Consider the following 22,063-nt stretch of genomic DNA (forward strand, 5'->3'; position numbering starts at 1 on the left):
TCTACTGTTTGTTTTTTTTTTATTTTATTTCCCAGCAGGGTCTGTTTCTGTTTGAGAATAGTTCTATGTCGTGTACATTAGGTATAATAATAAAGAACAAGTGAAATTCACTCTGTCAATAGAAACTCATGTTGATTCTGATCTGAAATTAGTTGCCTACCAACTTGCAGCAGGGTTTCTGCTCGTGCACTAGCTAGGGCAAGTGAAAGAGGGCTTGATTTTCTCTGAGTCCAGCCTCTTCCCTTCTGCACGCAGGCTTTTTATTGAGTTTCTGAGTCCCACGTCACCGAGGCGCATTATCTCTGCACGCTTTCCGGTAGTAGCAGCAGCCATGAACTTCACAATCGAAGAAAGAGGAAAACCTAACACTCTGAGTTACAGGGTGTTTTACAGTGAGTGCCGTGGTTTCTTTGTCATCTATAAGAAAGCTTGTATGGATGCTGCAGTCTTTTGAACGTAGAGAGATTTATAAAGCAAAGCAAGCTGCCTGTATTGTAAGAGCAGAGGCTAGTTTCTCCTGAACTGTCATGGCAGACCTATAGCTGCGTTAGACCTGGTTCTTTCATATAAACATATACGTGGTACGTCAGCATTAAATGATGATGATGATGATGATAAAAAAATAAAAAATCTGGGCAAGAAATTGCGTGTTGTTAGTTCTGATAAAGATCCCGTTAAGTGAAAATAGAAACAGTTTCGGGACAGATTTGTCCGAGAGATAGTGCAAGGATATCGGTATCAGTGACTCTCCGGCTACTCTGGAAATGCTTGAGTAACTCTCTGTGTTTATAAAGCACCGCACTACAGGGATACGGTAATGTTACTGGGAACGTTTCAACCCAGTTTTTAAAGACCCTCTATCCTCCCCTTGGGTACTGAGCTTTCTAACAGTCAAAATAATGTAAGAAGGCGAGTGGAGCACTGGACTGTATGTGCAACAGGACTGTGATAACGCAGTGTCTGTTCTGGCTCTAAGGCGTTACCCATGTTAGCTAGCTGACTGCTACAGAACACTTCTTAAAATGTAACAAATACTGTAGATTATATATATATATATATATATATATATATATATATATATATATATATATATATATATATATATATATATATATTTGTGTGTGTGTGTGTGTGTCAACGAAAACGCCTTGAGAAAGTACCTCCAGCTCATTGTGAAAGTGAAAGTCAGTTTATCTATTTTTATCTGTCACATTGTTTTTCAAAGAGACTGGACCAAAGTTGTTATTTTTTTTGTCAGCTTAATTTCTAGTGTTACTATTCAGCATATATCTATAATCCAGTAAGCATCTCCAGTGTACTTCAGTAATATATGTCCTTGTTGGAAAACAAACAATAGAAACCATCACAGAAATTCTAATGGTTGCCACTACAAATACCATTACAAACCATCAGCAAACCATTACCATTATTGTCCTTAATAGTATCCCCTAGACATAGCATGCCACCAATAGAAGGCAACAAATTACCAGTAGAGACTCACAGAGAACATTACAGTTTCCATTAAAACCAATACAAATTCTGTGTGGGTTTCTATTGTTGTTGTTGTTTTCAGCAGGGATCTTAAAATATATTCAAACCCCCATTGGTTAATTCCTTGTGTGACATTTAATAAATACCCTGCACTATGTTATATACAATTATTCAGTTTATTGGAGCATTAATACTGTGACTCATTGGAGGAGAATGTACTGTAAGCCTCTCATTCTATGTCAGCGTGTGAGATATGTGTATCTCTCTCTTCTAAACAGAGAACCAAGATGGAAAATACATTTCACCGTTCCATGACATCCCTATCTATGCAGATGAGGCCCAGGTATTGTATTCATGTAACTTGGATGTTTCTCTTCAGAGAAACTGAGAATTGTGTAGCTTAACTTCTTTGGTATAATTACAGAAGATAGTTTTTTCTCCTCATGAGACCTCTTGGGTAATCCCGTGTTATTTCTCAACTTTGAAATATTTTGAGCTATTGCTGCAAGAAGTGCAGAAATTTGAACCTTTTAGCACAGTTTGAAATAGTTACACTGGACGACTTTTCATCTCATCGTTTGACTCTTGTTCAATTCCACAAGCTATATGTTAGGATTAGAGAATCTTCAGGTTACGATTCTCAAGTAGAAAGAAAGTGAAAGTACACAAGAAAGACTGTGCCATCGCCCTGTTACACACTTCCTGCACCAAGCTTGGGAGAGTTTTCTAAATGACTCGCAGACACACAAATTTCAAATGGCTAGATCTCTGCTTTACTCAGAGAAAAGCAGAGTGTATATACCATGCTTGACACACAAGAGACAATGGGTTAACTATTGATTGGCTAGGTGGAAGGGCATATTTGCATAAAACAGGAAGCAAGACAGGAAAAACTCTTTGGTTTTCAGGAAGTCATAGGAATACAAGGAAATGTTCTTCAGGAAGGTGTGTGAATGCATGCAAATGGTATTTGAGGAGATGAATGAATGCACAAATGGTGAGGAGCTTTATCTGTTTATACCTGGTTGGGAAGAGTCCCCCCGCCCCCCCACACTCTGTTCCCTTGTTTTCACAATAAACATATCACTATACTAGTCATAAACATGTCAGGATTAAAATACAGCTATCACTATATGAGCAGAAATCACATTCAAAAATTATTTATTCCACAGAACATTTTCCACATGGTTGTGGAGGTACCCCGATGGACAAATGCAAAAATGGAGGTATGACTAAGAGAATAAATAAATACAATTTTGTTGCCCTTCTATAACCAATGCAATTGTACGTGAAGTCTTGTGACATTGCCTCGTGCACTACTAATTCCTAGTATATAATTATGGAAACAGTGTCCTAACTATGAATGATTCCGTGCCAACAAGTGCTTTTATTCTCAGATTGCCACAAAGGACCCACTTAATCCAATAAAGCAGGATGTGAAAAAGGGGAATTTGCGTTATGTGGCCAATGTTTTCCCATATAAAGGATACATCTGGAACTATGGTGCAATTCCTCAGGTAAGGCAGATATAACTGATGTACTTTGCTAAAAGTGTATTATATCGTGCGTAGGGGTGGGCGATACAGTAAGACTATCTTAGACGGTAAATGATTAAAATGATTTGTTTTTACAGGAAGATTGTGCATTTTATCAGGTGCTGACATTGCTTAGACATGGCACCTCAAGTGATTTTATGAACCAGCCTTGCTTTATTTGTTAGTCTAGCTTGCGTTCTCCCTGACAGACACAGAAACAGTAATAACCAAGAGGCAGTTCCACAGCTTATCTGTCATAATGTTACATGGCAACACAGCAGCATGGCTGAAAACATGCATTTGTTTACCCACTAAGAAAGCTCCCCAAAGAGTGCTGAAAGCCACGTCGCAGGATGTAGTGAACAGCACTGCATCCAGAAACAGCAAAAAGTAAGCAAATTCTTCTGAAAACGCACTACTTTTGAGAAAACAATTAAGCGCTTGAACAACGTTACTGATGCCGTGACATTGTATCAGGACGAGGCTATAATACTTGTCAAAAACAGGGTTTTAAGGAACTTCTAAAAATAGTTTATCCTCATTATGACTTACTGAGTCTCAAATGTTTTTCTGACCGTGCCATTCCTCAGCTGTACACAGAATGCTGAGAAGTGCAATAAAAATCAAAACATTGAAGCACCAATTAGCTTATTTAAAAAATGTTAAGTAAAAATGTAAAACAAACTCTGCCAATGTATTTAGTATTTAAAAATGCACTTTGCATTTTGGAATTCTGAGGACATTGGTATTGGTGATGTACATTTTTAAATATGCTGTCTATACCTGATCAATGTTTAAAACCTTTTTGAAAAGGTACTTTGGCCTAAGTGGACGCTGTTATTCGTTTTCTTTGAGATTATACACTGCCTGGCCAAAAAAAAGTTGCTGTTTGGATTTAAATAAGCAAATAATTAAGAGCCTATGACTGGATCATTATTGCACTCAATGATTGTTGTACCCATCATGCAACAATTCTTTTAACCCTAACTGATGCAGTGTGTAGCTTTGCATTTAAAAAAAAACAAAAAACCACATCCTGTGGTTTAAAAGATGTTACTGTGTTCCAGAAGGGGAAATAAGTGCCCTGCATCAAGCAAAGAAACAACTAAGGAGATTACTGAAATCCCTGGAATTGGATTAAAAACTGTCCAACGCATTATTAAAACCTGTAAGGAGAGTGGTGAACTGTCACCTGGAAGAAATGTGGTCAGAAGAATGAATGTTGAAAATCTTGAATGATCGTGATTTGAGATCTTTAAAAAGCTTGGTGAAGTCAAATCGTAAAAAATTGACAGTGAACTCATGGCTATGTTTAATAGTGAAAGTAACAGCATTTCCACTTCCACAATGTGACGAGAACTTACAGGATTGGGACTAAATTGCTGTGTGGTCTAATCAGTGCAAGGCTAATCTGATAGAAACGTCTTCAGTTATGCTAGGGAGCATAAAGATTGGACTGAGGAGGAGTGGGAAAAGGTCATGATCTGATGAGTCCAGAATTACCCTATTCCAAAGCGACGTGTGCATCAGGTAAGAAGGGAAGCACATGAAGCGATGTACCCATCATGCATAGTGCCTGCCGTGGCTCAGGTGGTAGAGCAGGTTGTCCACTAACTGTAGGGTTGGCGGTTTGATTCCTAGTCCACATGACTCCACATACCAAAGTGTCCTTGGGCAAGACACTGAAACCCCAAGTTTATAAACCCAAATTCAAGCTAGTGCCTTGCATGGGAGCTCTGCTACCATGTGCGAGTGTGGGTGAATGAGAAACAGTGTAAACCTTTGTAGAACCGCTAAGGTTAAAAAAAGCGTTATGTAAGTGCAGACCATTTACCATTAATATACAGACCTCTGGAAACTGGGGTTGCTTTAATTGGTCAGGTCTAGTCAGCTGAGTACCTGAATGCACTGAATGACCAGGTTATCCTATTAATTGATTTTTTTTTTTCTACCCCCCCCCCCCCCCATTTTCACACATGAATTGGCCAACATGACCTTAACCCAATTGAAAGTCTTTGGCATGTGCTAGAGGAGACTTGACTCTCCCGTCTCTAATACGAGATTTTGGCCAAAAATTAATGCAACCCTGGATAGAAATAAATGTTGTTGCATTGCACAGGGGTCGTACAGGGTTTATTCAGATTTAGCATTGAAACAAACAGTGGTTCACATGGTTTTTCTGAACCTACTTGGTGTATGACTCCAATAATTTTTCCCCCTTCTGACAGACATGGGAAGACCCTGCCCACAAAGACTGTGATACTGAATGCTGTGGTGACAATGACCCAATTGATGTCTGTGAAATTGGCAGCAGAGTATGTATTAATTTGTCTGTTAATTTTAATAGTATGTAGTTCAGTTTATACTTTGTGTCTCAATGTTTCTTGTGTAGGCCTCTGTTATATAAATAACTGCACTTTTTTATTTATTTATTTATTTATTTTATTTAGGTATGCACACGAGGAGAAGTTATCAAAGTGAAAGTCCTGGGTGTACTGGCTATGATTGATGAAGGCGAAACTGACTGGAAAGTTATTGCAATCAATGTTGATGACCCAGAAGCAAAAGACTTGAATGGTGACTGATTTTTAATGTCCTACTTTAACTTTTTTTTTCTATATAGGCATAAATGCTCATAAATTAAACACTTTTATTCTTGTGTCTTTCTTTGACATGGCAATGTTTATTAGAATGGTATTGTTCTCATTTGCTCGGTGATGTTAATTTCAGATATTACTGATGTTCAGCGACTCAAGCCAGGCTACCTTGAAGCTACTGTGGATTGGTTTAGACGATACAAAGTACCAGACGGGAAGCCTGAAAACAAGTTTGCTTTCAACGAAGAGTTTAAAGACAAGGTGCCTTTTATGTTTTGTTCTCTACTGTTCAGGTCAATACAAAAAGGACAAAAAATACACACCCAGTAATGCGAAAAGGAATTCTAGAATGAGGCACAAACTTGTAAAACAGGACCTCACCAAGACTAAATGTTCATATGAACTATACTACAGTATGTGGACACCTGACCATGTCACCCGTATGTGCTTTTTGAACATAAGCATGCAAAGACATTCTAGACAATTGTGTGCTTCCAACTTTGTGGCACAGCTTGGGGAAGGCCCACAGATGGGGGTCATGGTCATGCATCCACATGCTTTTGTCCATGTAATGTATTTATTTGGCGTTATAACTAGCCAGTACTATAGGCAATTGATGACCATGTCCCATGTATTTGCAACTAAATAAAAAAGAAACAGGATCAACAAATTAGACGAATACAGGTTTTTAGTAGTTCTATATTAATGTGAAATTTAAATTTAACATACCCAGCTGACCAGTGAATCCATAGGGGTGGACAAATCACAGATTTCATGTCCAGGTTATTAGGTTTGTATTTGTTTTACTTATTATTTATCAATTAAAAAAAAAAATTGATAAAGAAGAAAAACCCTACTATCTTACTGTTTACAGACTTTTTCAAAACTTTTAATTTTTTAACATGGTATACATGTTTAAACTTAATACACTTTACAGTGGTGCATCACAGTAGCACGTGCAACTTGTTACAAATCCCACCAATTGCTGCTTTCCGGACGTCGGCTGAGGTCTGATCTGACGGACAGTAGAATGATTTTTACTAGACAGATTAACTAATGTGCACACAGTCACATTTTAGTATCAGGAACATGCAGATATGTCGCAACAAATGCATACAGCACAAAGCCATCTCCTGTTATAAGTAATAGTCTTTGTGGTTAAATGTATTGTGTGAAATGCTGGCCAATGTCTTTTTGTCAAGGCTGCAAATACAGTGTGCTACTTGGATACCTTTTTATGATCATAGCTTCTTTGTTTCCTTTAGTATATATTAATGCACATAATAGCTGACAATACTGTCCACCCCTGACCTAATAAGTGACTTGAAAACAAATACAGAACAAGCTGTTAATGTGTTTTTTGTGTTTTTTACAAAATACAGGACTTTGCCACTAAGACAATCAAAAGCACCCATGACTTCTGGAAGGCACTTATTTCACAACAGGCCAGTTCAGGAGGTCTGAGCTGGTAAGAGCTTTTTCACTTCATTGTCATGAATTTCTGTGTAATGTTCAAAAAATGAGAGGAAATTGTGCTCGTTGGTTTTCTGAAGCAAATCACTAACTCCCCATATCAGTATTATATTGTATTATACAACACTTGGTTCTAGTCCACTAATTTGATTTGTCGAATGGCATTTCAAGATTGTCTACATTTCCTATAACACCGGTGGGACTCTGTTTCACTCTGTCACTTCGCTCGTCTGTGTAATATTCCCCTTCCTATTTCAAAGCCGTTACTACAGTAATGTTAGTGACCTCATCAGCAGACATGGCCAATGATACTTTTCAGGAATATAACTTTTGGCTTGAAATATGAAGGCTCTCAGATGAAGATGAAAAAGAAGGGATGTCAATTTTACCTCAAGCACCTTCAGTGGGATTGTATAAATCAATGTGGGATAGCTATGTGGCTTCGTGGGGATCTATTTTCTTCTGCTAGTGGAGTAAAAATAAAGAGAACAGCCATATTGAGTCCAAAATGTCACTCACTCGATATTAACTTCGTATGTATATAGAACTGTTGTATAAAAGCAATATCGCACAGCAGGAGTGCAATTATACTGAACATCAGCACGGCTGTGATTTGCAGAGCCCTGTAGGAGATTATATATGTGTGTGTGTATATATATATATATATACATATATGTATATGTGTGTGTGTGTGTGTGTGTGTGTGTGTGTGTGTGTGTATGTAAAATGTACAAGGTACAATGTAAAGTAGTGAGTGTACAGCTTGTATAAAATTGTAAATTTGCTGTCCCCTCAAAATAACTAAACACACAGCCATTAATGTCCAAACCACTGGCAACAAAAGGGAGTACACCCCTAAGTGAAAATGTCCAAATTGTCCCCAAAGTGTCAATATTTTTTGTGGCCACCATTATTTTCCAGCACTGTCTTAACCCTCTTGGGCATGGAATTCACCAGAGCTTCACAGGTTGCCACTGGAGTCCTCTTCCACTCCTCCATGACGACATCATGGAGCTGGTGGATGTTCGAGACCTTGTGCTCCTCCACCTTCTCATTGAGGATGCCCCACAGATCCTCAATAGGGTTTAGGTCTGGAGACATGCTTGGCCAGTCCATCACCTTCACCCTCAGCTTCTTTAGCAAGGCAGTGGTCGTCTTGGAGGTGTGTTTGGGGTCGTTATCATGCTGGAATACTGCATACTGATCATGCTCTGCTTCAGTATGTCACAGTACATGTTGGCATTCATGGTTCTCTCAATGAACTGTAGCTCCCCAGTGCCGGCAGCACTCCTGCAGCCCCAGACCATGACACTCCCACCACCATGCTTGACTGTAGGCAAGACACACTTGTCTTTGTACTCCTCACCTGGTTGCCGCAGACCAATTTTGTGCAGTGTGCGGCTTATGGTCTGAGCACTGACAGGCTGATGACAGGCTTATGGTCTGAGCACTGACCCCCCCGCAGCGATGCTGGCAGCACTCATACGTCTACTTCCCAAAGACAACCTCTGGATATGACGCTGAGCACGTGCACTCAACTTCTTTGGTCGACCATGGCGAGGCCTGTTCTGAGTGGAACCTGTCCTGTTAAACCGCTGTATGGTCTTGGCCACTGTGCTGCAGCTCAGTGTCATGGTCTTTGCAATCTTCTTATAGCCTAGGCCATCTTTATGTAGAGCAACAATTTTTTTTTTTTTTTTTTTTCAGATCCTCAGAGAGTTCTTTGCCATGAGGTGGCATGTTGAACTTGACCAGTAAGAGGGAGTTTGAGAGCAATGACATCAAATTTAACACACCTGCTCCCCATTCACACCTGAGACCTTGTAACACTAACAAGTCACATGACACCGGGGGAGGGAAGATGGCTAATTGGGCCCAATTTGGACATTTTCACTTAGGGGTGTACTCACTTTTGTTGCCAGCGGTTTAGACATTAATGACTGTGTGTTTAGCTATTTTGATGGGACAGCAAATTTACACTGTTACAAAAGCTGTACACACGCTACTTTACATTGTGGCAAAGTGTCATTTCTTCAGTGTTGTCACATGAAAAGATATAATCAAATATTTACAAAAATGTGAGGGGTGTACTCATGTGTGTGTGTGTGTGTGTGTATATATATATATATATATATATATATATATATATATATATATATATATATATATATATATATATATAATATAAAATAATAAACCAACAGTCACTTGGTTTTGTATGTGAACACGTCGTGAAAGTACAGACCACAAAGCCCAGATCTGGACCATTTTAGACCCAGGAGCTTTCTGAACAATGCTTTCCATAAAGCAATATCAAGATCTGTAACAGAATGATGTAGCCTAGAAATCAGAAAAGGAACAGACAGATCAAAATTGTCATGCATTATTGTCCCATCCTTGTCTTATGCTAAACTTACCCTAAAGTGATCTTTGTGCTCTGCTGTACAGTAAAAACACTTGTGTGTCGGAGGCAGGCAATCCATTCTGCTTCTCGCTGGAGGACGCAAAGGCAGTTGTTGATGGCGTAAGAACTTTTTCCCCTCTTTCATTTTTTTTGCTTATATGAAATTTATTCTTATGTGGTTATTTTGCAGTAGATAAATGTATTCTTGCCATTCACTATTATCATAGGACTTTGAAATGTGTTTACATTTTTTTATTTATGTTTGTCTATTTATTTAATAATTGCAAATTCTGTTGTTTCCTGCTGACATACATTCCATGCCAACACCATATCAAACAGAAATATATATATTATATCTTTATTCTATCTATCTATCTATCTATCTATCTATCTCTAGACATGTGAAACAGAGAGGGGAATTTAAAATGACAATTAAAAAAAAAAAAAAAAGATTACAAATAAGATCAGTAGCTTTCCATCAACGTAATGAGAATAATCCAAACAACATCAAAATGACTTTTTACTGTGTTTAATGTAATTACAGTTTTTTGCAAAAACCTGTGATGTAATTTTGCTTTACTAGGGGAAAAAATGGTTGCCATGTAAAGCCATTAAGGCATTTGTGTACATTGCGGATGCCTGGTGTTTTCTTTTGATCCACTTCCCTGATTTTCCTCTTTACTTACTGATGAGAGTGACAAAAACAGTACTGACACGATCTACAGGCGATTGGTTAATGTTGACTAGTTTATTCTTCTGTCTTAAGCCGGGTGCATACTGTGATTGTTTTTTTGTTTGTTTGTTTTTGTTTGTTTGTTTTTTTAAAATAGTCCTTTGCGACTGTTGCTTGTCAGACTGTATGAACTTGATCCCGCTGTAAGCCATGTCACACTGTAGGATCTCACTTATCATTAATGTCAGACTGTACGACAGTCAAAACGTGGAAAACGGACGCACGCAAGAAGATTCCTAGGGAGTAGGAGCAGCCACACTACAGGACTGTGCCTCAAATCTTCTGACCCGGCCAGAATTTAATCGGAGGGAAAATCTGATCGCAACGGCCATTAATCGGCTGTCGGGGAACACGTCAAACTAGCGATCAAAGACTACAAAATTTGGCCTAGGATTATAGGAATCTTTTAGAATTCTCACTTTCTCAGATGACCAAATCGTGGCCAAAATTGTACAGTGTGAACCTGGCTTTAGCTGATCTACACAGTCATTTAAAGGCAGTGTAGAAATTAAACAGTTAAACAATATTGGCAAACATTTCAAAATGCTAAAGCATTGTTTGGCATAAAATCCCTAAGATGGAGACCTGCCCATTATTTTTGTAGCTGTACTTACTATAGACTGAAGTATGGTTGCTTGCATAAAGCTACAGGGTATAACCTTTTTAAGTAATTGAAGAAGTAGTATTAAGAGATGTCTGCTGGACTAGTTCACATTGAAAGCTTAATTTTGTCATTTATTGTTTGCCTAATAAACTACAACACATTTATGCATCTACTTCTATAGTGAGCCATTGTTTCATGTTTATTCATGATTGTGAACCTGATCTATTTCACTTTCACTTTGAATAGTGGCAGTAAGGAATGTATTATAGTAATGTAGATATTTATTATGTGCTGCACATTGTCAATGATTTGGACTTTGCTAGACTAGAACATTTCAAAACAGGATTTATTGTCCTTTTTTTTTTTTTCTTTTTCTTTTTCCTTTAAAAAAAAAAATATATATATATATATATGTATGTATGTATATGTGTGTGTATATATATATATATATATATATATATATATATTATGTACATGTATGTGTATGTGTGTGTGTGTGTGTGTGTTTTACATATTGTTTCTTCTCATTTCAGACTTGTCCCTGTGGTGATGCAGAATCCATTCCAGACTCGGGTATGTGGGTCTTTTTATTTTTAGTCATTTATTAAACACAAACATTTTCTGTATCCAGTTACAAAAACTTTTTTTTTAATAGTAGCTTTTCATTTCCTCCCAATATATTTTAATTACCAAATAATTGTGACGAGTGTCTAGAATTTGCATTGTTTATTTATACAACCCCAATTCCGAAAAAGTTGGGACAGTATGGAAAATCCAAAAAAGTCATTTGAAAATTCAATTCACCCTGTACTATATTGAAAACATATATTATTAACATGCTGTTTTGTCCAAAAATTATTTGAAAAAAATACACAAAACACGATTCCACTGTACTACTGTCCATCTCAAATGAGACTGAGCCCAGAGAAGTTGGCGGCGCTTCTGGACCGTGTTGATGTATGGCTTCTGCTTTGCATAGTAAAGCCTTAACTTGCAGCTGTGGACTGACAAAGGTTTACCAAAGTATTCCAGAGCCCATGTCAGGATATCCATTACAGACTCGTGGCGGTTTTTAAGACCGGGACGTCTGAGGGATCGGAGATCACGCACATTCAGAAGTGGTTTTCAGCCTTGCCCTTTACGCTCCGAGATTTGACAGGATTCCTTGAAACTTTTAATTATATTGTGCACTGTAGAAGGTGAAATGCCCAAAATCCTACTGATTTGACTTTGGGCAATGTTGTTCTCAAAGTGCTGGATTATTCACTGATGCATATGTTGGCAGATTGGAGAGCTTCGACCCATCCTTGCTCTTGAAGGACTAGGCCTTTTTTGGAGGCTCCTTAAATACTGTGATTAGATGACTGACTCACCTGTTTTCACATCACCTTCTTGTTTCAACTTGTCGCATTACTATTGGTCCTAAATTGTTCTGTCCCAACTTTTTTGGAACGTGTCGCATGCAATTTCTAAATAAACGTTTATCTTCAATAAAACTATGCAGTTGATTAGGTAAAACATCAAATACCTTGTCTTTATATGTTTTTTGTTTCAATACAAGTCAAAGTACATTTACAAATCACTCCTTTGTTTTCATTAGCATTTTCCACACTGTCCCAATTTTTTCAGAATTGAGGTTGTAAGATAGTGAAGCAAAGTAGGACAAACTGTCCTGGTTTCAAAATTCAAATATTCAGGAGGGGATTTATTTATTTATTTATTTTAACTGAAGAGCAAATATCATGTTTTAAATGCAACATTTAATGGTCTGTTTTAAATAAATAAATAATAAATAAATAACGTTGTGATTCCCTTCTTTTTCAGTTGACAAATGGTTTTATTATCAGAAGTGACAAGAAAAAGCCCAATCTTCATGGACCAGTCTGATTCAATCCAATTCGAGTATGTACGCATAGACAGAAATGAATAATTTAACATGTATGGAAGCTTACAATTAGAGTAGTAGGGAAAAGTTAACACATCTTGCTAAATAGATATATTTTTCAGTTCATTGTGTCAGTATGCTATGGGATTGCATACAGTTTATGATTGTTATGGAAAGTAAGCAGTCTGGTCAAACTCGGGTACTGGAAGGTTGTTGAATCAATAAAGTTTTTCCCCACTTCTTCCTGTCCTTGTGTCATCTGTGTTTCTGTTTTACAAATGTACTACATGGACTTTGTGATACTGCATGCTACATCGTGCTGCTTCTCAGGATTAATGCTGGTGGCAGGTTGGCTCACACACCAGGGGCGTAGCGAGAACTTTTACAATGGGCTCGCCAGCAGGTTAAAACTAATGACTTTATTGTGGTGGGGTAAAATACTAATCCACAACGATTGGTCAATGGCTCCAAGGAATAGTTCGCTTCCGTGTTAGCTAGGTAAACCTGCTTGTTTCTGTTGTTGTTAATATACATTACTGATTGTTGATTGTTATTGATTGTTGATTGTTACTGATTGTTGATTGTTATACTCATGCACGCTAGGGTGGCACTGCCTAGCCCGTAGCTACACCCCTATTTCACACACAGCTGCTGTTTTACATTATCCTGTATCTCACACACACACACACACACACACGTTTCCACCACACGAGGGTGCTGCTCACACTCCGTTAGCGCATATCCCAACACAGTCGGTTTGTTTACTTGACGCATTTAGTTAGAAAATAGCCAATATAGCTTATAGTGAGTATTGACACTTACAGCAGTGAAGTCGTGGATCCAGCAGAGAAATTGAGAAAGCTGAGGTGGTTTCGGTGACTCGGAGCTGACGGGGTGACACTCCTCGACGTGAGTTTATACTGAAACACGAGTCTGCTATACCATCGCAGTCCATGATAGATAGACTGGGTACCTTTTATACTGGCTTCCTGTAGTTAAAACAGTGTTGATGTGTTTTTACTACGTGCTAGTGGGGCAAATACGATTTGTTTTGTTACTCGATCTGTGTCTGTTTATATATGTATATTTATATATGCCACTCAGGGTATGGTATGGGTTAGACGGCCACAGTATTTTCATCCCGTTTTAACAACTGGCCTGATGACGTTTTAAATAATACTCTTTCTTTAACTAGTAATGTGAGCGCAAAGCAGTGCTTTATTCATTACACGTCATGTTGCGTTTATCACCTAACGTTTAAACGGTGTACAAAACGCAAACCGAAACACATTAGGAGTTCGGGTTTGCCTTCATGATGTCTGCCATTTGAGTGACATTTGTGCGCGCGTGTGTATTACAAGTCTTAGTGGGGACCCAATGTGTCCACAGAGATAGGAATAGCTGACAGTTTTGACCTTGTGGGGACATTAAAGGGACGTTAAAAAGGAAAACTGTCTTTTAACAACAACAAAAACTTCAGCTTTTAATTTAACATAAATAAATAAATGCATACATACATATAAAGGTTGTGGTTAGGGTTAGATTTAGGTGTAGACATAGCATTAATTAGCTCATAATAATAATAATAATAGCTATGAATAATAATTGTCAATGGAAAGTCCTCACAAGGATAGTTGTGTGTGTGTGTGTGTGTGTACCATTGGCCCATGGTGTCAGGTAACTATCACTAACCCGTTCGTAAAAATAGTTGGTAGCTAAATAGTGTTGCATCTGTAGGACACAGTGTCATGTATACAGTGGAATTGTACAAATCAGCCACAATGCATTAATAAACGCATAGCTGGGGTGTGTGTGTGTGTGTGTGTGTGTGTGTGGGTGGGTGGCACAGTCCATTAAACTGTGCCACAATGTCAACCTCAAAACATTGCTCTGAAATTTATGAATGAGTAAATTTATTTATTTATGAATGAATTTGGTATTGTTATACATGTTCGATATTGGTTTTCTCCAATTTTCTTTGCTTTCAGGGAATAGCAACAGAATGTCTTTCATATTTGATTGGATCTACAGAGGTTTCAATAGTGTACTGCAAATATTAGGTAATGTATCATGAATAAGACTGTTCTGTCATTAGAACTGCCCATGCCATTTAGCTGTTAACATTAATACTACCAGCTGTAAGAAACAGTTTCTGTAAGAAACACTTGATTGGTTTTACCCGTTCTCTCTGTAGGACTGTATAAAAAGACCGGAAAGCTGGTTTTCCTTGGATTAGACAATGCAGGAAAAACAACATTATTGCACATGCTTAAGGATGATCGACTTGGGCAGCATGTGCCAACACTTCATCCAAGTCAGTAGTTGTTGTTTATCTGTGCTGCATGGATACTCTGCAGTATGTGAAAAATGTTTCAACAGACATAACATTAAACCTGATCATCTAGGCTGGTGTCATATATTTGTGTTTGTTTTATAATTTCTATTAGCTTCAGAAGAGTTGACCATTGCTGGGATGACTTTCACTACGTTTGACCTGGGTGGACATGCACAAGGTAACCATGGCGATCCATCAAATCATACGAAGAATTACAGTATGATTTATAGTGTTAGTGTACACTTTACAGTTCCAGGGACATCAAAAGATAACTGTTTTACAGCTTTGCAAATGAATTTTTGTTCTTTAATTGCAGCAAGAAGAGTTTGGAAGAATTACTTACCAGCCATAAATGGAATAGTCTACCTTGTGGATTGTGCTGACCATGACCGCCTACATGAGGCTAAAATCGAACTAGATGTAAGCTTGTATTGTTATTATTATTATTATTATTATTATTATTAATTATTAATTATTGTATTCTATTCATTATCTTTTTATTTACCAAGACAAAGTTTGTATAGAAACTCCAACACGACTATTTGTCTCAAACTTTAGGCCCTGCTAACTGATGAGACCATATCTGATGTGCCAATCCTTATTTTGGGAAATAAAATTGATCGACCTGAGGCAATAAGTGAAGATGTACTGCGAGGAACCTTTGGCCTACATGGACACACTACTGGGAAGGTAGAAAATTAATAAACAAACACACCATATGGCATGGGCCTTAGTGTTATTTGTAGTGTTTTGTATTTCTTAATATGTCTTCAACATTTTGCTGAAAAGAAAAATGTGGCTTTTTCAGCAAGTGTACATATTTTGCATTAGAGCTATTACAATTCTGGAATGCTCTGATTACAACATCTCTCTCAACAGCTCATCATTTTTTTTTCATGAATTTTTAAAATTTTAAATTTTAAGCCAATTATTGCTTGTTTACCTTTAGGGGAGTGTGTCACTGAAAGAGCTGAACATGAGGCCAATGGAAGTTTTCATGTGCAGCGTGTTAAAAAGACAAGGATACGGGGATGGTTTCCGATGGCTTTCTCAATACATTGACTAATTGGTTAAGACTAAACAGCCTCTCCAAACCACTTGGCTCTATTTATTGAAGGTTTGAATCAGGAGTAAAGAACTACTTAAAATGGAATGAAAACTGACAATTATTCTGGTAGTAGTATTTTTTTTAATTGTGCCAAAAATAAAACATGCTCCTTAAAGACAATTGTGTACTCTCAAATGACAGAGACGAATAACCGATTGTATCATTGCTCCTTTTAAAGTTTAAACAATCTGTATTGTACATATTGAGTCAGGAGTATTTGAGGATAAATTGCATTCAGGGTTTGTTGCGTCTACATTACATACCCTTTCTGTTACATACACTTTCAGATAAATATGTATTGCACATGTTTGTTTGTTTTTTAATGGGAAAAGTGGATGATATGGAAATAAACCAACAGATATATGAAATATGGTGCAATAACGAGACCTATGTAGCTTGCATATACTTTATTTTTTATTTTTAAACACTTAACACCTGTGTGCCTTAATGAGTGTGGTGTGGTATCAACAACTGATTGGTACATGTAATTATATATATATATATATATATATATATATATATATATATATATATATATATATATATATGAATGTAATTTTTATTTTAAGGCCACACTATTGTAGATGCAATATATGATTCTTAAAATTCATGATCTATTCCTGCAACAAGTACCTTTTGACCTTCAGCTACAATTGACATGCAGTGATGAACAAGAGTGCATGAACAGCACAACAAACGTTTAGAGAAAGAGCACTTGTGCAATACAGACTGTCATGTTAAGTCACTTTCGCATGTGTAAATAGAACTGCTTTCAAACATCATTTTAAAATGTGGCTTTAAAAAAAAACAAACCTTAATAGCACAATTTTCAAGGCTTATTTTGAGCAGACAAAAATAAAAGTGAATATTTTCAATTCTAGTTGTATGTTGTGTGTACTTTGTTCTGACAGGATTTGGGATAAAGTTTATTTGCATTTGTAAAAAGTGTATTGAATTTATGGTAACACACAGCATGACCAACACTTTGTAGACACCAGAACCATACCGTATGTGGGCTTTGCCCAAACTGTTGCCACAAAGATTGAATCACATAATTGTATAGAACGTCCATGCTGTAGCATTACAAGTTCACTGGTACTGTTCCAGCATGACATTGCTCCTGTACACAAAGTGAGCTCCATGAATACATTGTTTGCCAAGGTTACTGTGAAAGAACTAGAGTGGCCTGCACAGAGCCCTGACCTCAACCCCACTGAACCCCAGCCCTCCTCAGTCTACATCACTGCCTGACCTCACTAATGCTCTTGTCCCCACAGATCCCCATAGACAAGCTTCAAAACCTAGTGGAAAGCCTAACCAGAGCAGTGAAGGTTAACGCAAAAGGGAACTAGATCTCGAATGGGATGAACGTCATGTGGCCTCAAACTCTTTGGCCATATAGTGTACATTGGCGTGAGAAATACACATTTATTTTGTATTAACAGTTTGCATATTATTTTCATAATTACGACCCAGGCAATATTCAAAACAAGATTTGAACAATTAGATAATTATATCAAAACCGTTAAAAGGGGTTTATATAACTCCAAACGGCCAATAAGTTTACTGCCGTGTTTTGGTCCTGCTCCAATCAGGAAACGGGATACCAGTAGGTTACACGTACGGACCAATGGGAAACGACGCAGGTTTGTACAACGACCAATGAGATCAAAACCGGAAGCGTTACTTTTCTGTTTCCTGTTGCAGCTGTGCGGTTTGTAGAAATGGCTGTGCGTTACATAAAATGTTAAATAGGATGAATTAAAGCCATTCGATGTACACTACTTCATGTTTATATTAGTGATGTTCTGTTTTTAAACCGAGGACGGGCATGCCATTTGTTTAAAAGTAGGCTACATGCTATTGGGATGAAAGTTCATCTCACGGCGTCAGTTGAGTTAGGAATCTGGTTCATTTTCGATCTTTAAACACAGGAGTTAATATCTCTACAGTATCTGTATTGTAGGGGATTTCATTCGACAGGGTTTGTTTTTTTTCCTTTGGAAATGTCTGTCGAGCAGATGTGTTGTGTTGTCACTGTTTCTGAGAGCAGCTGCAATGAGAAGCAACAGTCGACTGTAAATCCACTGAGCTGTAGTGGAGTGGTGTTAAGCTCCCAGTCTGGACTTGTGCTCTGCAGTGGGCTCTTGCTTTCTCGTTTCCTGTTGGATAAAGAATGTATAAGCCAAAACCCCAATGTGTTAAGTGCTCACCAATTTAGTAACAAAATTCAAGTTCAAATAGATCATGTAGGTGGAAAGTTGAGCCAATGCACAAGCAAGAGATCCAGTGGGATGAATGGGTGTCGAACGTGCCATGAACCTGCTGAGCTGCTCATGATGATTAACTGCGTGGAGTTCCAGATGGCGTTTCGAAAACTGTTTACTGACTCTGAACAGTGGACGTTTACTGATCGTGATGAGGACAACGAAATTCTCTATGACTCAAATTTCTTGAGTTGGTTTGCAGTGCTGAAAATGACCACCAATACCCAAGTTGATCCTGTGCCTTGGATAAAGAGTACAGCACTTACAAAGGGATGTTCTGTACTGGCGTGTGGATCTCCATTTGGTTCTTTCTGTCCAGATCTGTTCATGAGCACACTGAGCAAAGGCATCGTGAGCAACCTAGCTGGAGAGGAGAATGCATTGATTTTGACAGATGCCCGCTGTCTGCCCGGCACTCAGGGAGGAGGCCTCTTTGTTATTGATGGAGACACGTCATATCTTGTGGGCTTAATTGCTTCACCACTGTGTTGGAAGTCAAATGAATGGATTGGCCTGACTGTAGTGTGTTCTCTGCATTTAATTTTGAAAAACATATTACAGTCTGTAACCTCTCATCAGTCACTGAGAGAGATATCAACACACTCATTCTGTGATATCCTTCATGTCCAAGCTGATACGCATCAAATGTCAGAAAATGGAAAATATCCCATGGTGGTGGTGGTTGAATGTGGACAAATTTGGGGTTCTGGAATTGTGTTAAATCCATATTTAGTGTTAACTTGCAGACATGTTGTGAATGGGAGCCAATTTCTTAAAGTCACACTCGGCACAGATCAAAGGTAGTGTCTTGCTTATTGATTTATTTATTCTATTTTATTATGAAATAAAATGTTTTATAACCACCATGATGGTTCATAATTCAACAAACGTAAAAATGGTCTTTCTCCCGTCAGACCTCTAACTGTGAGTAGCAGAGTGCTGTATGCTACGAAGGAATCTTCTCCTTATGATCTTGCTGTTGTGCAGCTCCAGGAGCCTTTGTCACACGTCATGGTGCCACAGCTAACCACCAGTTTTTTGCCTGGTAAGATAAGAGTTGGTGTGAATAACTGCATGTTAACTGATAGCCATGTTGTACTATCGTTTTTGTAGTTATGATTCCCTCTTGCCCTTTCGCTTCCAGTGGAACCAGAAATCTTCATATTTCGTTAATGGGCTCATTTCGAATTAATTGCCTCAAAATAAATTGCATTGTTTAGTAGATGCATTAAAGATCAGCTTATTTCTCTCTGTTTCTAGGTGAGGATGTGCTTGTGCTGGGTTATGGAGCTTTAGGGAAAACCTGTGGCCCGTCCCTGACCTCAGGGATACTCTCTAGAGTTGTCCACCTGCAAAACAAGCCAGTGATGCTACAGACAACTTGTGCAGTGACTTGCGGATCCAGTGGTGGGGCTGTTGTACGCGCCAGAACGGGCGAGTTGTTAGGTAACACACTGTTAAATAATCACCTAAATCTGCCTTATTTCATGTGCATTTAATTACACAATTTATTCAGTATATCACAACTCATTTTCACTCATAGAAGCATTCGTACTGTCAACATAGCAGTGACATGCACATGGCTATGAACACACTGTTTTCTGATTTTAATCACTAGGGGGCATCATTTAACTAATATGAAGTTTCTAGCAAAAGCAGGGGTGTCCAATCTTCTCCAGAAAGGGCCGGTGTGGGTGCAGGTTTTCATTCCAACCAAGCAGGAGCCACACCTGATTCCACCTGTTTAATCAGTTGATCTTGGCTTTCAGTAGGCTCAGGTGTGGGTTTCTGCTTGGTTGGAATGAAAACCTGCACCCACACCGGCCCTTTCCGGAGAAGATTGGACACCCCTGAGCAAAAGTATTCTGGAATATTATGTTATGTATTATACCTGAACTTTTCCAAAAATGTAATAAAGGTTAAAGTTGCAATATCTCAGTCATATCAGTCTAACAATTAATTAATGCATTTGCTTTTATCCAGGTATTGTGTCCAGTAATACAAGAGACTTTGCAGCCAAGGTTACATATCCCCATTTAAACTACAGCATTCCAGTTTCTGTCTTGGAGCCTCTTCTGAGTCAATTTGCACAGACACAAGACCCTGCTGTGTTTCAGGAATTGGACCGTGCAGAGGATGCAGTTAGGAGAGTGTGGAGACTTCAAATTCCTCAAAGTAAGCTGTGAATATACACCGATCAGCCATAACATTCAAACCACGGACAGGTGAACTGAATAACATTGATTATCTCATTACCATGGCAGCTGCCAAGGGGAGGGATATATTAGGCAGCAAGTGAACAGTCAGTTCTTGAAGTTGATGTGTTGGAAGCAGGAAAAATGTGCACACGTAAGGATCTTAATGACTTTGACAAGGGCCAAATTATGATGGTTAGACGACAGGTCTTGTGGGGTGTTCCTGTTATGCAGTGGTTCATATCTACTAAAAGCTGCCAAATGCTGTAAATGCAAAAGTGGTTCAAGGAAGGACAACTGGTGAACCGGTGACAGGGTCGTGGGTGCCTAAGGCTCGTTGATGCACGTGGGGAGCGAAGGCTGGCCCGTCTGGTCCTATCCCACAGAAGAGCTACTGTAGCACAAATTGCTGAAAAAGTTAATGCTGGCTATGATAGAAAGGGGTCAGAACACACAGTGCATCCCAGCTTTCTGTGTATGGGGCTGTGTAGATGCAGACTGGTCAGAGTGCCCATGTTGACCCCTGTCCTCTGCCAAAAGTGCCTACAATGTGCCCGTGAGCATCAGAACTGGACCATGGAGCAATGGAAGAAGGTGGCCTGGTCTGATAAATCATGTTTTTTTTCCACATCATGTGGACGGCTGGATGCGTGTGCATCGTTTACTTTGGGATGAGACTACACCAGGATGCGCTATGGGAAGAAGGCAAGCCAGCAGAGGCAGTGTGATGCTCTGGGCAATGTTCTGCTGCTAAACTTTGTGTCCTGGCATTCATGTGGATGTTACCACATGTATCACCTGACACATTGCAAAAATTGTACAGGAACGGGTTGAGGAACATGACAAAGGTTCAAGGTGTTGACTTGGCCTCCAAATTCTCCAGATCTCAATCTGATAGAGCATCTGTGGGATGTGCTTCACAAACAAGTCTGATCCACGGAGGCCCCAACTCACAACTTACAGGATTTAAAGGAGCTGCTGCTGACTTCTTGGTGCCAGATACCACAGCACACCTTCAGAGGTCTTGCGGAGTCCGTGCCTCGACCGGTCAGAACTGGTTTCCCAGCACAAGAGTACCTACACACTATTAGGCAGGTGGTTTTAATTTTATGGCTGATTGGTAATGTGAGTGACATTGCCATGTGCATGCTATTGCATTCTACATTCCCACAATGGCATTAACAAAGAGACTTCCCGTTTTAATTGCTGAACATTCAGTCTACTGTAAGAATAGAAAAAAAAGGAAAATGGATTTTGAGCTCATTGGTTGCTGGTTATTTTGTCTTTGAGTGAACAGATCTAAAAAATTTAATTCTCTCTGGACATGAAATGTAATTAGAATTGATTAGTACAAAAACTAATATAAGCAATTGTGTATATTGCTATGAAAATAAAATAAAATCAATTTTGGTTTTATTACTTCATAAAATGATTTT

At 38.5% G+C, this 22,063-nt stretch overlaps 3 protein-coding genes across 3 annotated transcripts; all 3 read left to right on the forward strand.

Moving 5' to 3' along the window:
• The first annotated feature begins 264 nt into the window (after nt 1-264).
• ppa1b (inorganic pyrophosphatase 1b) lies at nt 265-12,969 on the forward strand. Its single transcript, XM_053621303.1, has 11 exons — nt 265-392; nt 1,770-1,834; nt 2,664-2,717; nt 2,889-3,008; nt 5,255-5,341; nt 5,477-5,603; nt 5,757-5,884; nt 7,006-7,091; nt 9,545-9,620; nt 11,371-11,410; nt 12,662-12,969. Exons 1-11 carry the CDS (start codon nt 332-334, stop codon nt 12,688-12,690), a joined length of 873 nt encoding a protein of 290 aa, XP_053477278.1. The 5' UTR covers nt 265-331; the 3' UTR covers nt 12,691-12,969.
• A 99-nt stretch (nt 12,970-13,068) lies between these two features.
• Nucleotides 13,069-16,647, forward strand: sar1ab (secretion associated, Ras related GTPase 1Ab). The gene is made up of 7 exons (XM_053621304.1): nt 13,069-13,631; nt 14,711-14,782; nt 14,917-15,036; nt 15,170-15,235; nt 15,374-15,477; nt 15,616-15,747; nt 16,007-16,647. Exons 2-7 carry the CDS (start codon nt 14,725-14,727, stop codon nt 16,121-16,123), a joined length of 597 nt encoding a protein of 198 aa, XP_053477279.1. The 5' UTR covers nt 13,069-13,631; nt 14,711-14,724; the 3' UTR covers nt 16,124-16,647.
• Nucleotides 16,648-17,478: 831 nt separating this feature from the next.
• tysnd1 (trypsin like peroxisomal matrix peptidase 1) lies at nt 17,479-22,029 on the forward strand. Its single transcript, XM_053621301.1, has 4 exons — nt 17,479-19,232; nt 19,347-19,477; nt 19,693-19,878; nt 20,416-22,029. Exons 1-4 carry the CDS (start codon nt 18,172-18,174, stop codon nt 20,616-20,618), a joined length of 1,581 nt encoding a protein of 526 aa, XP_053477276.1. The 5' UTR covers nt 17,479-18,171; the 3' UTR covers nt 20,619-22,029.
• The last annotated feature ends 34 nt before the right edge of the window (nt 22,030-22,063 follow it).

The sequence above is a fragment of the Ictalurus furcatus genome, chromosome 3 (assembly GCF_023375685.1).
Source record: "Ictalurus furcatus strain D&B chromosome 3, Billie_1.0, whole genome shotgun sequence".
Taxonomy (NCBI): Eukaryota; Metazoa; Chordata; class Actinopteri; order Siluriformes; family Ictaluridae; genus Ictalurus; species Ictalurus furcatus.

What these genes read in the sequence shown, in the direction of transcription:
- ppa1b (XM_053621303.1), top strand. Translation starts at nt 332, where the DNA reads ATGAACTTCACAATCGAAGAAAGAGGAAAACCTAACACTCTGAGTTAC. An exon ending in GGACAAATGCAAAAATGGAG is followed by an intron (nt 2,718 to 2,888) that starts GTATGACTAAGA and finishes TTTTATTCTCAG; the next exon opens with ATTGCCACAAAGGACCCACT. An exon ending in CAAAGGCAGTTGTTGATGGC is followed by an intron (nt 9,621 to 11,370) that starts GTAAGAACTTTT and finishes TTCTCATTTCAG; the next exon opens with ACTTGTCCCTGTGGTGATGC.
- sar1ab (XM_053621304.1), top strand. Translation starts at nt 14,725, where the DNA reads ATGTCTTTCATATTTGATTGGATCTACAGAGGTTTCAATAGTGTACTG. An exon ending in CCTGGGTGGACATGCACAAG is followed by an intron (nt 15,236 to 15,373) that starts GTAACCATGGCG and finishes CTTTAATTGCAG; the next exon opens with CAAGAAGAGTTTGGAAGAAT. An exon ending in AGGCTAAAATCGAACTAGAT is followed by an intron (nt 15,478 to 15,615) that starts GTAAGCTTGTAT and finishes CTCAAACTTTAG; the next exon opens with GCCCTGCTAACTGATGAGAC.
- tysnd1 (XM_053621301.1), top strand. Translation starts at nt 18,172, where the DNA reads ATGTCTGTCGAGCAGATGTGTTGTGTTGTCACTGTTTCTGAGAGCAGC. An exon ending in ACACTCGGCACAGATCAAAG is followed by an intron (nt 19,233 to 19,346) that starts GTAGTGTCTTGC and finishes TTCTCCCGTCAG; the next exon opens with ACCTCTAACTGTGAGTAGCA. An exon ending in AACCACCAGTTTTTTGCCTG is followed by an intron (nt 19,478 to 19,692) that starts GTAAGATAAGAG and finishes CTCTGTTTCTAG; the next exon opens with GTGAGGATGTGCTTGTGCTG.